The following is a 14,429-nucleotide window of genomic DNA, read 5'->3' on the forward strand; positions in this document are numbered from 1 at the left end:
TAGTATTCTACAGTTGCGAAAATGATCTCGAGATTTCATGTGTTCATGGTCAGTTGACCTTGAAATTGAAGGAACCCAGGTGTTTGGAGTTTTTTTTTTTTTTTTTTTTTTTTGAGACAGTCTCGCTCTGTCGCACAGACTGGAGTGCAGTGGTGCAATCTCAGCTCACTGCAACCTCCGCCTTCTGGGTCCAAGGGATTCTCCTGCCTCAGCCTCCTGAGTAGCTGGGATTATAGGCAGCCGCCGCTATACCCAGCTAATTTTTGGTTTTAGTCGAGACTGAGTTTCACCATGTTGGTCAGGCTGGTCTCGAACTCCTGACCTCAGGTGATCCACCCGCCTCAGCTTCCCAAAGTGTTGGGATTACAGGCATGAGCCACCACACCCGGCCAAAACCCAGGTTTTTTAGGAGATTCCCAAACCATATCTCCCCTTACGCCCCTTTCCTCTGCACAGACCCTCCTCTCTACCTACCAGTAATTCCACTGGATGTCTCTTGGCCCTTCAACAAGCCAAAATATAGCCTCATCATCTTCTACTTAAACTTGACTCTCCTCCCAGTTCCCCAACCCCACTGAAAAGCACCACCATACATGCAGTTACCCAGAAACCTGGGTTTCATCCTAAATTATTCATTCTCCATCATCCCCCAATTTATTAACCTTATCCCTGCCCCTCAGTCCAAATCACTCGGACCTAAACAACTAAATCCTTTTTTCCAGCTCTGCAGGTACTCCCCTAATCCAGACTTTCAGCATTTTATTTATTAAATTAAATTAATTAATTGTTTTTAGAGACGAACTTTCACCATGTTGGCCAGGCTGGTCTCAAACTCCTAACCTCAGTTGATCTGCCTACCTCGGCCTCCCAAGGCACTGGGATTACAGGCATAAACCACTGCACCTGGCCTACTTTATTTTTGAGTCAGAGTCTCGCTCTGTCGCCTAGGCTGAAGTGCAGTGGTGCGATGTTGGCTCACTACAACCTCTGCCTTCTGGGTTCAAGCGTTTTTCCTGTCTCAGCTTCCTGCGTAGTTGGGATTATAGGTGCCCGCTACCACACCCAGCTAATTTTTGTATTTTTAGTAGACGGGGTTTTGCCATGTTGACGGACTGGTTTCGAACTTTTGACCTCAGATGATCTGCCGGCCTCGGCCTCCCAAAGTGCTGGGATTACAGACATGAGCCTCTGCACCCAGCCACTTTCAACATTTTAAAACTGGTTATAAATCTCCAGCCTGGATCACTCCCCAGCCTGGATGCAGGCAAAGCCATCATTTTAAAAATCAAAGTTCATTATGTCATTTTCCTGCTTAAAGCCCTTCGGTGGCTTCTAATTATCAAGATAAAAGCCCAAACTCCTTATTGGGGATTACAGGGCCCTGTAGAATCTGATTCTTTTTTTTTTCTCCCTCATATAAAGCCATCTGGGTTTGGTACTTTTTGTTGTAAGTAGATTTCTAACTACTGATTCAATTTATTACAGTCTGTTCAGATTTTGTTTCCTTGTTTTTTTTTTTGTAAATTATATTTTCTAGGAAACAATCCATTTCACATTTCTTGGTACAAAGTTCATAGTATTATTACTTTTTAAACTAATGCAGTATCTGTCACTCAGGCTGGCATGTTGTGGCCTGATCTCAGCTCACTGCAACCTCTACCTCCCGAGTTCAAGTGATTCTCCTGCCTCAGCCTCCCAAGTAGCTGGGACTACAGGTGCATGTCACCATGACCAGCTAATTTCTGTATTTTTAGTAGAGACAGTGTTTCACTATTTCAGGCTGCTCTTGAATTCCTGACCTCAGGTGATCTATTCCATTCTTTTTCCAACTTCTTAAGGTAGATGCTTAGCTTATTATCAGCCTATTTTCTGTAAATAAGTATGGAAGTTTGTTAAAAAGCCTTTAAGTTTCCCTTAGTTGTATCCTACAAGTTTTAAAAAGTTGTGTTTTCATTATCATATTTAGTTCTTAGCGTTTTTTTGTTTTGTTTTGAGACAGTCTCACTTTGTCATCTTGGCTGGAGTGCAGTGGTGCAATCTTGGCTCACTGTAAATTCTACCTCCTGAGTTCAAGCGATTCTTGTGCCTCAGATGCCCAAGTACCTGGTGGCACGTGCCACCACACCCAGCTACTAAAAATTTTTGTATTTTTAGTAGAGACTGAGTTTCACCATGTTGGCCAAGCTGGTGTCGAACTCTTGACGAGCCTCGGCCCATCTCAGCCTCCCAAAGTGCTGGAATTACAGGTGTGACCCACCGTGCTCAGCCAGTTCTAAGCATTTAAAAAAATTCCATCATTTCGGCCGGGCGCGGTGGCTCAAGCCTGTAATCCCAGCACTTTGGGAGGCCGAGGCGGGTGGATCACGAGGTCGAGAGATCGAGACCATCCTGGTCAACAAGGTGAAACCCCGTCTCTACTAAAAATACAAAAAAAAGTTAGCTGGGCATGGTGGTGCGTGCCTGTAATCCCAGCTACTTAGGAGGCTGAGGCAGGAGAATTGCCTGAGCCCAGGAGGCAGAGGTTGCGGTGAGCCGAGATCGCGCCATTGCACTCCAGCCTGGGTAACGAGAGCGAAACTCCGTCTCAAAAAAAAAAAAAAAAAAAAAAAAAAAAAAAAAAATCCATCATTTTTTGTTATTTATGTATGTATATGCCCAACTGGATTTTTAATCTATGTCTATTGATGACCACCATCTTAATTAATTCTTGGGTCACAAAATCACTTCTCAATCTATACTGAATACTCCCTAGTTCCCAGAATGAAACATGCTTTCCTGGCCTCTGGATGTTTGTACACTGGCCTCTGCCTGGACACTCCCCCTGCCCGATTTGTAACTCCTATGTCTCAGTGTTTTAAATAAATAAAACCAAGCCACTTCCTCTGCAAGCCTGCCTTGAACTCCAAGTCTGGATTAGATGGCCTTTGAGACAGGGTCTTGCTGTCACCCAAGCTGGTGTGCAGTGGTATAATGTTGGCTCACTGCAGCCACAACCTTCTTGGCTCAAGCAATCTTCCTGCCTTAGCCTCTGGAGTAGCTGGGACTATAGGTGCCTGTCACTATGCCTGGCTTTTTTTTTTTTTTTTTTTTAGAGAGACAAGGTCTCACTATGTTGCTAAGGCTGGTCTTGAACTCTTGACCTCAGGTGATCTGCCCACTTTGGCCTCCCAAAGTGCTGGGGTCACAGGTGTGAGCCACTGCGTCTGGCTCCTGCTCTTCTAAGTGCTCTTGTAGCAGCCTGTACTTAACTTTATGGCTTCTTTTCTGTTTGCCTCACTAGAATGCAAACTCCTTGAAAACCTTGCTTAGTGCTTGGGTCTGTGGTAGGCGATAAGAAGAGCTGTAGAATGAAGAGAGTGAAATATACTACCCTCTTAATTCCTAGGAAGAATTCCCATCCTTAGGACACAGAGAACTAACAATACATGAGCATAAATATCTCTTTTCCTCTGCTCAATTACATTCAGATCCCTAATGTCACTCTTTATGGTTACGATCCATCTCTGGACGTTCATTCCACCCCACTCCATGCGACTCAGGTCCCTGGGACGGCTTATTCTCTGGAGTAGGGCTGGGTCTAGGCTGGACTCACATAGCTGCCCTTTCCACGGCTCCAGGCCAGTGAGTCCCTGCAATGAACCATCTTGCCAGCAGGTGGCACTTGAGGCCTGACAGCTAAACCAGACTGTCTCCTTCCTGTTTCTGTTTCTTGCAAGGGCACAGAACCCTGCTTGGGTTGTGCTAAGGCTTGCAGTCAGATGCCCTAGCCATGGGACGTGTCTCCCGGCTCCCATGATGCTGTCCTTGCTTCCTTGCCTAGGTGCAATAATTGCCTGGACCTGTCCTTTGCCTTAGAGTTCAACAGGGTTATAGAGCATATGCTCTGACTAGAGCTAAAACTAGGTGGGGCACCTAAAGATCGTGCACGCACATTCTTTATTTTTGAGACAGGGTCTCACTTTGTTGCCCAGGCTGGAGTACAGTGGCATGATTTCAGCTCACTGCAACCTCTGCCTCCAGGCTCCAGTGATCCTCCCACCTCAGCCTCCGGATTAGCTGGGACTACAGGTGTGTGCCACTACACCCAGCTAATTTTTGTAATTTTTTTGTAGAGGTGGGGCTTCACTGTGTTGCCTCGAACTCCTGGGCTCAAGCGATCCTTCCACCTCAGCCTCCTAAAGTACTGGGATTACAGATGTGAACCACCGTGCTGGATGAGCTGAGTCTTAGCGGAGGGGAGGCTTATTCAATCTAGGTTAGAAGAAACAATTTGAATAAAAAGTGAAGCAGAAATCCACCCTGTGTGTTCCCATACGCTTCCCAGCTCATCAAAAACTCTGCCTACTAAAATCCTCTCAGCCTGCTCACAAGTCACCTTGCCCAAGGACTTCTTCCTTAGGGTAACCCTGGCCTCTTCTGGGTGACTTAGCTTATACCTCTCACCTGCACATTTAACCTGTTGTACCAAAGTGTGGCTGTCACGTCTTCTTGAGCACCTGGACCACCTTCTGCTTCCTCAGGCAGAGGAAGGAGCTGGTGGAGTTCATTTGGAATTCCATGTACTTGTCATAGGTACCCTTGACCCTGGGTTTCAAGGTGTTGCACATGAGATCCTGACCCTCTCCTGCCATGCTCTGGCTTTCGGCTTTAGCAAACCCAGGCTAATTAGCAGATCTCTGGTAGGGAAATAAATGTCCTACCAAGGCTGTGAATAAGACTACTCTTTCAGGCTGGAGGGTCAAAGGAAAGTGATTTTGGGATTCTGGGACAAACTTAAGAAAAGCTCACATTTTGCTTATGCCCCAGGCCTGGAGCAATGAGCAGAGCACAACAGTCGCTTTGATACCAGGGATACCCCAAGAGGGGAAAGGTGGCAGACAGATGAGGTTGGAGAGTGGCCAACTTCTTTGAGATAATCTAATATCCCAGAAAGGATATTAAAAGTGAGGCTGTGGCTGGGTGTGGTGGCTCACACCTGTAATCCCAGCACTTTGGGAGGCTGAGGCAGGAGAATCTCTTGAACTCAGGAGGCGGAGGTGGCAGTGAGTGAGTTGAGATTGTGCCACTGTACTCTAGCCTGGGTAACGGAGTGAACAACACTCTGTCTAAAAAAAAAAAAAAAAAAAAAAAAAAAAGTTGTTAAACTGCTCTGTAAATGCTGGGGTAGTACCTTCCCAGGGGAGCGCCACAGATGCACAGCCAGGCCTCTGCTCTTCTCTGGCTGATGAGCCCTCCCTACTAACACATTTACAGCCAGCCACCTCACAGGAAGTTTTTGCTGAGTTTTTGGTGTGGTGGTTCTATGATTGTTGGCCATGCCACAGAGACATGCCAGGAGGCATTACCTGGAGGTTCTGGGGGCTGCAGGCATTCTGGGGAAGAGCTCAAGCAGAGGCTTTTGGACCTGGAAGAAACCTCAGGGCTCATTTAGCCCATCATTAGCTGTCATTTTATAGATGACAAAACACATGGGAAATGACTTGCTCAAGACCAAAGTGGGTCCACCATACAACATTGGCTTTTATGGTTCTTAAAACTTAGGTCCACATGGGGAAATGCTTAGGGCAATGTGGCGAAACTCTGTCTCTACAAAAAATACAAACATTAGCCAGGTTATGGTGTGCACTTGTAGTCCCAGCTACTCAGGAGGCCAAGTTGGGAGGATGGCTTGAGCCTGGGAGGCGGAGGTTGTGGTGAGCTGGGATTGCACCACTGCACTCCAGCCTGGGTTTCAGAGTGAGACTCTGGCTCAAAACAAAAGCTCCACAACACTTAGGTCCGCCATGCCAGACGATTCCTCACATACTCCACTGCGTTGTGGGGCACGAACAAGCAAGGACTGTGCACCTTGGCCCAGGATGAAATGCTAACCAACCTGTGCGGGGACAGTGCCACCGCTAACCTCCAAAAGCCCTCACTATCTGTCTGTGCCTAAAGTAGCTTTTCCTTGGAAAGAGCCAGATCCTGGTAGAAAGAAAACAGGTCTGCTTCCAGCAAGATCTCAAACCCATATAAAATGAAAAGGACCTAGAGGACCCTAAAATAAAGGATACAGGGAACTTTGGGGAGGTTTATTGCAAACGGTTATAATTAAAGTGATATTTTACAAGTGTTTAAAACAGAGGGCAAACAGGCTCTGAGCCAGGCCTCCGCTTCAGAGGCCCATCCCGGAGGGGAAATAAATGGCACTTGCAGGGAACATGAACTCAATCACTGCAGCTCACTAAGCACAGGGTCACGCTGGAGTCATGTTAGGAAGGCTCTGAGGAAAAAAAGGGAGTGGAGAGAGCCATGAAGCAACTACTTTAAATTCTGAATCTTGCTGTGTTCTCACTGAGCAGGTTGCCTTCCTAGAGCAGGCCCCGGCGCCATCCCAGGGACTAACACAGATGCTTCCTGGAGCGCAGGCTTCTCACGCTAGCGTAGGGTGCCCAGGTCATCCTCATCATCATTTATCATCACGGACTTCTTTCTGCCTGCCAGATATCTTCCCTACTTGTAGCTTTAAAATACCAGCAGGAGGGAAGGCAAGGAATGTTCTTGTTAAAATAAATCTGCAGCAACAACAATTTGAGAACTGGATGCTTCCCAGGGTTGGCAGGTGTGTGGATGGTTCCCTGCATTCTTTATCCACAGGGTGCCTGAATGGGTAGTGCTCCTGAGGCTGCCAAATGTCTGAGCTTTTCAGACTTGTTCATGTTTTTGAGAACCTATGGGGATAATCACTGGGCAGAATCAGAGCCCAGTAGAACACGGGGACAGGGAAGGGTAAAGAGGGGAAACTGATAGAGTCCTGAGGTCATCCCCAGGAGGAAGGGAGACTGCTGCCAGAAGCTGCAGCACAAATGGCTCTGGCGAGGTCTGCGGAGGAGGCCCGGGGTACTGGGGGTGGAGAGGTGGTCCCCTCTTGCGGTATGGGGTTACTGTTTGGGTAAAGCGAAGTCCCAGGCAGTTTCCTGTGCACATTTCCACATGGCCTGCATGAGGCGAGTAAAACCCATGTCTTTGGGCTTTTCCAGGCCTCTCATCAGCCGTTGCTTCATGATGGAGACAAATTCCTTATTGCTCAGCTCGCCATTGCCTAGAGGAAGAGGCAGACACAACAGGGATAAGTGGAGGCCTTGGAACAAAGCCACTGAGAAAATTCTGTTGTCCACACAAAGTGGATTCCAAAGCCCAGACATTCTCACAGCCAAACTCGATTGTCTTGTCTTAGAATTCATTAGTTTGTTCCTTCCTTGATATTTCCAACTGCGACTCAGTGACAGTTCAGTGTAGTGTGATAAAAGTTGAATGAAAATACAGTATATGCTGGGGCTTATGCCAAGTGTTTACAACACTGAGATCAATGAGCTTTGTGCTTTGTCTCTTGAAATACTCCCAGGTTGTGGGAAAGACCAATGACTGGCAGTGTGGTGAGTGCTGTAATGAGTAAACAGAGGATGCTATGGGGGCACAGAGGAAGAATGTCCCACCCTGGCTGAGGGTAGTGCAAATACAGATAGTAAAGCCTTCCTGGAAGTGATGTCTGAGTAGACTCTCACAGGATTAGCAATTGGCCAAGTAAAGGTGAGTGAGATGTGGGAAGCATTCCAAGGAGAAGCAGCATAAGCAAGGGTATAGGCAGGATAGTGTGGCTGCCGGAGAACGACAAGTAGGCAGTTAGGTACAGCTGGACATGAAAGAGGCAGGGGTATAGGAAGAGAACTAAGGAGGCAGGCAGGGAGCCGGGTGTGGTAGCTTGTGCTTGTTATCCCAGCTACTTGGGAGGCTGAGGCAGGAGGATCTCTTGAGGCCAAGAGGTCAAGACCAGTCTAGACAACATAGGGAGACCCTGTGTCTAAAAATTTTTTTCAAATAAACTGGGCACGGTGGTGCACACCTGTAGTCCCAGCTACCTGGGAGGCTAAGGCAGGAAGATCGCTTGATTATTACCCGGTGACTGCAGCAATCGCCAGGAGTTCAAGGCTGCAGTGTGCTGTGATGGCCACTGCACTCCAGCCTGGGTGACAGAGTGAGACCATGTCTCTTGGAAAAAAAAAAAGAGAGGTGGGCAGGAGACAGGTCCCCAAGGGTCTATATTGCTCCTAAAGTGTTGGCACTTTCTCTTCCAGGCAATGGAACATCAGAAAAAAGCTGGAAGCAGGAGAGTAAGAAGTAGCCATGTTTCCGTTTTGGATAGGATTTTCTGGCTGGCTGTGTGGGGATGGATGGGAGGGCGGCACACTTGGAGTATGGGAGTCAGGGGACTGCATCAATAGTCTCTCTGCTGCAATGGAGACATGGGGAGGGAGCTTCATGCTGAAAGCCAAAATCAAGCCATGCTTTCCCAATCCACGCTCCTCAGTGTCAGAATCTCAGGGCTGGAAGAGACTTTGGAGAGGATCTGTTTTAAGCAGAGATCACCCAAGCCACATGGAACAGTAACCACTGAAATAGCAGAGGTGCAGTCACCCTTTGCAAGACACCCAGCAGCCTGCTGATTAAAAGAATGACGTCCACTACTGGTGGTGGTAAGACAGCAGGAAACCCACAACCCTATCGCTACTCATGATCGGTCTGGGAAGAGAGTGGGAAGCGGGAATAAATGGTTTGCTTCTGTAGAGTATCCAAAACCTAACTGGCTCATGTATCCTGGCTGAAGAAAGTATGGGCAGCATCAGAGTCTGGAAACCCCACAGCAATCAAAAAAAACAACAAAACCCAAAACCACCACTACAACAAAAAAACCCTGGCTTATTTATATAAAGTACAAAGACAGGTAAAACTGTGTTACTAGAAGTCAGAAAAGCAGTAACCCTTGGGGAAGGAAGTGACTGGAGGTACCAAGTGGGGCTCTCGAGTTCTGGTAATGTGATGTTCCTAAATAATGCTGGTTTTACACATGTGTTCAGCTTTAAAAAAAATTCACCAAGCTGTACGCTTAAGATATTTGTACTTTAGAGGCTGAGCAAAGTGGCTCATGCCTGTAATCACAGCACTTTGGGAGGCTGAGGTGGGCAGATCACTTAAGGCCAGGAGTTCAAGACCAGCCTGGACAACATGGTGAAACCCTGTCTACTAAAAATACAAAAAGTTAGCTGGGCATGGTGGTGGGTGCCTGTAATCCCAGCTACTTGGAAGGCTGAGGCAGGAGAATTGCTTGACCCCAGGAGGCAAAGGTTATGGTGAGATTGTGCCATTGCACTCCAGCCTGGGCATGGTGGCTCACACCTATAATGCCAGCACTTTGGGAGGTTGAGGAGGGAGGATCATTTGAGCCCAGGAGTTCAAGAGCAGCATGAGCAATATAGTAAGACCTTGTCTCTACAAAAAGTTAAAAGATAGGCTGAGCGTGGTGGTGCCTGCCTGTAGTCCCAAGCTACTCAAGAGGCTGAGGCAGGAGAATTGCTTGACCCCAGCAGGCGAAGGCTGCAGTGAGCTGAGATTGTGCCATTGCACTCCAGCCTGGGCAACAAGAGCAAAACTCTGTCTCAAAAAAAAAAAAAAAAGAGGTTGCTTTACTCACACTACTATGGGGTTGCCTCTGCTTCCCTAGGGACAGAGATGACCACCATGAATGGATTTTCTTAACTATGAACCAGGTCTATAATTGCATGTTACTGGCATGCATGTGTGATTTGTGAGTTCAATTCTGAATCTGTGATGAAGAAGTTTATTTGAAAATAGAATTCTCCATCCCCTGGCACTTTATTTTGTTTGTTCATTTTTTTCTGTGTGAGATGGGGTCTTGCTCTGTAGCCCAGGCTGGAGTGTAGTGCTAGGATCATACCTCACTACAGTCTCAAACTCCTGGGCTCAAGTGATCCTCCCACCTCAGCTTTCCAGTAGCTAGAACTACAGGCACGCACCACCACACCCTGGCTGGTCTTTTTTTTTTTTTTTTTTTTTTTTTGAGACAGAGTCTTGCTCTGTCACCCAGGCTGGAGTGCAGTGGCGCAGTCTTGACTCGCTGCAACCTCTGCCTCCTGGGTTCAAGTGATTCTTCTGTTTCAGCCTCTCAAGTAACTAGGACTACAGGCGCACACCACCATGCCTGGCTAATTTTTGTATTTTTAGTAGAGATGGGGTTTCACCACATTGGCGAGGCTGGTTTAGAACCCCTGACCTCATGATTCACCTGCCTTGGCCTCCCAAAGTGCTGGGATTACAGGCATGAGCCACTGTGCCCAGCTAAACTTATTTTTTGTAGAGATGATATCTCACTATGTTGCCTAGGCTGGTCTTGAACTCCTGGCCTCAAGCGATCCTTCCATCTCAGCCTCCCAAATTGCTGGGATTATAGTTGTGAGCTACTCTACGGGCTTTCCTTTGGCTTTTTTTTTTTTTTTTTTTTTTTGGGAAACTGAGTTTCACTCTTGTTGCCCAGGCTGGAGTGCAACGGTACGATCTCAGCTCACTGCAACCTCCGCTTCCTGAGTTCAAGCAATTCTCCTGTCTCAGCCTCCTGAGTAGCTGAGATTACAGGTGTGCACCACCACGCCTAGCTAATTTTTGTCTTTTTTAGTACAGACTGGATTTCACCATGTTGGTCAGGCTGTTCTCAAACTCTTGAGCTCAGATGATCTGCCTGCCTCTGCCTCCCAGAGTGCTGAGATTATAGACATAAGCTGTTGCACCTGGCCTGGCATTTTGATCTTGTAGTGGTAAAAATAAAAATGGCTTTTTAATAAGTATACTTTTTTCTTTCTAGATAAGAAAATAAACCTGAGATGTTAAATAATTTTCCAAAGATGATTTAAGTAGATATTGACAGAGCCTCTTTCTGAAAATCTAGAAAATCAAACATCATGTCCCAGGACTTCTAGGGAAACAGGGGGACTTCAGAAGCTAGTTGCATTTATTCCCATATATTTACTTCACAGACCAGTTCTTGGATATTGGCTTCAAAAATTATAAAAATAGGCCAGGCGCGGTGGCTCAAGCCTGTAATCCCAGCACTTTGGGAGGCCGAGGTGGGTGGATCACGAGGTCAAGAGATCGAGACCATCCTGGTCAACATGGTGAAACCCCGTCTCTACTAAAAATACAAAACATTAGCTGGGCATGGTGGCGCATGCCTGTAATCCCAGCTACTCAGGAGGTTGAGGCAGGAGACTTGCCTGAACCCAGGAGGCAGAGGTTGCGGTGAGCCGAGATCGCGCCATTGCACTCCTGCCTGGGTAACAAGAGTGAAACTCTGTCTCAAAAAAAATAATAATAAACAAAAATAAAGCCAGGCGCGGTGGCTCAAGTCTGTAATCCCAGCACTTTGGGAGGCCGAGGCGGGTGGATCACAAGGTCAAGAGATCCAGACCATCCTGGTCAGCAAGGTGAAACCCCGTCTCTACTAAAAATACAAAAAATTAGCTGGGCATAGTTTTGCGTGCCTGTAATCCCAGCTACTCAGGAGGCTGAGACAGGAGAATTGCCTGAACCCAGGAGGCGGAGTTTGCGGTGAGCCGAGATCGCGCCATTGCACTCCAGCCTAGGTAACAAGAGCGAAACTCCGTCTCAAAAAAAAAAAAAAAAAATAATAATAATAATAATAAACAAAAATAAAAATAATAAAAACAAATGTTTTTCAGAAAAAATTTAAATAAATCACCTAGAAGTGATCAGAGTGAAAATAAAAATCTGAAGAAAGTTAATATATGTCCAGCAGTGCTGTGCATTAGAACTCTCTGGGATGTGGGAAATGTTTTCTCTCTGTGCTATTCAATACAGTAGCCACTAGCTAATTTAAATTTAAATGTAGCTAATAGCCACATGTGCCTTGGTAGTATCATACTGTGGACAGGGCAGCTGTAGAGAGTAAACCCACCCTACCTGAGAGTGAGCCCATCTCCTTAAACTAGCCCTACAGCTTCCTTTGAGTTCCACCTTGATTTTATGGGTATAGGCTATAGAGATTTATTTTATTGATTTAATTTTATTTTTTGAGACAGGGTCTCACTCTGTCACCCAGGCTGGAGTACAGTGGCATGATCATGGCACACTGCAGTCTTGACCTGCTGGGCTCAAGCAATCCTCTTACTTCAGCCTCCTGAGTAGCTAGTACTACAAACATGTGCCACCATGCCTGGCTAATTAAAACAATTTTTTTGTAAAGACGAGGTCTTACTATGTTGCCCAGGTTGGTCTCAAACTCCTGGGCTCAAGCAATCTTTCTGCCTTAGCCTCCTAGTGCAGGGATTACAGGTATGAGACACCAGCCCAGCCAAGGCTATTTTTTTTTTTTTTTTGAGATGGAGTTTCGCTCTTGTTACCCAGGCTGGAATGCGATGGCGCGATCTTGGCTCACCGCAACCTCTGCCTCCTGGGTTCAGGCAATTCTCCTGCCTCAGCCTCCTGCGTAGTTGGGATTACAGGCATGCGCCACCATGCCCAGCTAATTTTTTGTATTTTCAGTAGAGACGGGGTTTCACCATGTTGACCAGGATGGTCTGGATCTCTTGACCTTGTGATCCACCCGCCTCGGCCTCCCAAAGTGCTGGGATTACAGGCGTGAGCCACCGCGCCCAGCAAGGCTAGAGATTTAAAGCACTCAAGTTCAACTTAATAATATAAATAATTCAAGTTAATAAATACCTATTATGTGCGAAGTACTATCCAAGGTCCTATGGGGGGATAGGAAGGTGAAAAGGACCTGCAGCTACTCTTAAAAAGCTCACAGAACCAAGTTAAGGAATAAAAAAGCCCAGAGGTGATTCATTATGCTGGGACCAGAAGGGAAGCTCCATAGATTGGAGCTTTTGTGCAGGCTCTTGAATTCCATTAGCCCAGCTTTCTAGAGGCTAATGCACAACAAATACTGGCTGTAGAGTAAGAGAGGTTGGTAAGACATTAAATAGAACAGAGGGGCAGTACAGCTTTAGCTCCAATCCACATTATCTTTTTTTTTTTTTTTTTTTTTTTTTGAGATGGAGTCTCGCTCTGTTGCACAGGCTGGAGTACAGTGGTGCAATCTCTGCTCTCTGTAAGAGTGAGCCTCCTGGTTCAAGTGATTCTCTTGCCTCAGCCTCCCGAGTAGCTGGAATTATAGGCACACATCACTGTGCCTGGCTAATTTTTGTATTTTTAATAGAAATGGGGTTTCACCATGTTGGCCAGGCTGGTCTGGATCTCCTGACGTCAGGTGATCTGACTGCCTCAGCCTCCCAAATACTATTATCTTTGTGACCTTAGGAAATTTACTTAACCTCTCTGAGTCTCAGTTTCCTCATCAGTAGAAAGTGGTCAATAACGATACCTAGGTCAGAAGATTAAATAGCAGATTAACTTTCTCGCTCATAGTATGCATTGAAAAAAATGTAAGCATCCATTGTTGATGTTGTTATTAGTATATCAGCTACTACAACTAAAAAATAATGTCAAGGTAGAACCAGAACCAGATCTCCCGCATGGCTAAATGACACAGCAGAGTGGCCACAGACACAACAGACCACTGTGTGGAGCTGAAATGCCATGGAGATGGAATACGACTGACTGGCATGTGCCCTCGGAGGTGGAGAGACCAGTACTGTCTTTCTAAAGACACAGACACTTAAGTGCTCCGTATCTACTAAGTAGCAAGTTGAGGCTGACATTTTTGTTTCCATTTTTAAGATCCTTATGGTCAAAATTAATTTGGGCCTATAGGCAAATTGGAATTACAAGAAGAAATGGAAAACAGAAGCCAGGGCTGGGGGTTCGATTTCTCAATATCAGCATGGTGAGGGCTGAGGTGCTGATGTGGAAAAGGTGGGTAGCTTGAAGAGGATGGGCTGGTACACTGATGCTGTCTGCAAGGCTCCCTTATACAGAGGGTCTCTACAGGCAGCTAGGCTGTTTCCCCTCCTGACTCCAGAGGGCCCCACTCACCATCACAGTCAAAGAGCGCAAACACTACATCACACACGTGGTCTGAGAGCTCCACTTTAGCCACGGTCCTGGCCACCTGCTGCATGGTCACTGAAAAAAGAAAGAGGTGTATTAGCACAGCAGAGGGACTTTCATTTTGCTTTCTCTGATTTGGGAGATAAAACAGCTCAGTCATAAAACAAGTTTTCAACTGCATTTAAGTCACGTTTAAAAAAATGATAATTTAGTTTTTATCCATAGCCTCACTCCTTTTCACTTCAGGTTCTGTCCTTTTCTACTGCTTCTACACTTTAGGAGGTATAAATAGTTAATTAAGAATGCCGCAGTTGGCCGGGTGTGGTGGCTCACGCCTGTAATCCCAGCACTTTGGGAGGCTGAAGCAGGTGGATTACCTGAGATCAGGAGTTCAAGACCAACCTGGCCAACATGGCGAAATCCCATCTCTACTAAAAATACAAAAAATTAGCCAGGCATGGTGGCAGGTGCCTGTAATCCCAGCTACTTGGGAGGCCGAGGTAGGAGAATCACCAGAGGTTGCAATGACCTGAGATCGCACCATTGCACTCCAGCCTAGCACAGTGGCTCAC

General features: G+C 46.5%; 1 protein-coding gene across 3 annotated transcripts in view; it reads right to left on the reverse strand.

Moving 5' to 3' along the window:
* Positions 1 to 6,070: 6,070 nt before the first annotated feature.
* The window catches only part of MICU1 (mitochondrial calcium uptake 1), a 224,373-nt gene continuing 216,014 nt past the window's right edge, over positions 6,071 to 14,429 (reverse strand). For all 3 annotated transcript variants that reach the window (XM_074382370.1, XM_010339272.3, XM_003928615.4), the window contains 2 exons: positions 13,843 to 13,932; positions 6,071 to 7,081 (listed from right to left, as the gene is read on the reverse strand). In XM_074382370.1, coding sequence (XP_074238471.1) covers positions 6,921 to 7,081; positions 13,843 to 13,932 — 251 coding nt within the window. In that variant the 3' untranslated portion in view covers positions 6,071 to 6,920. The remainder of the gene's footprint in view (positions 7,082 to 13,842; positions 13,933 to 14,429) is intronic.

The sequence above is a fragment of the Saimiri boliviensis genome, chromosome 12, assembly GCF_048565385.1.
Source record: "Saimiri boliviensis isolate mSaiBol1 chromosome 12, mSaiBol1.pri, whole genome shotgun sequence".
Classification (NCBI taxonomy): Eukaryota; Metazoa; Chordata; class Mammalia; order Primates; family Cebidae; genus Saimiri; species Saimiri boliviensis.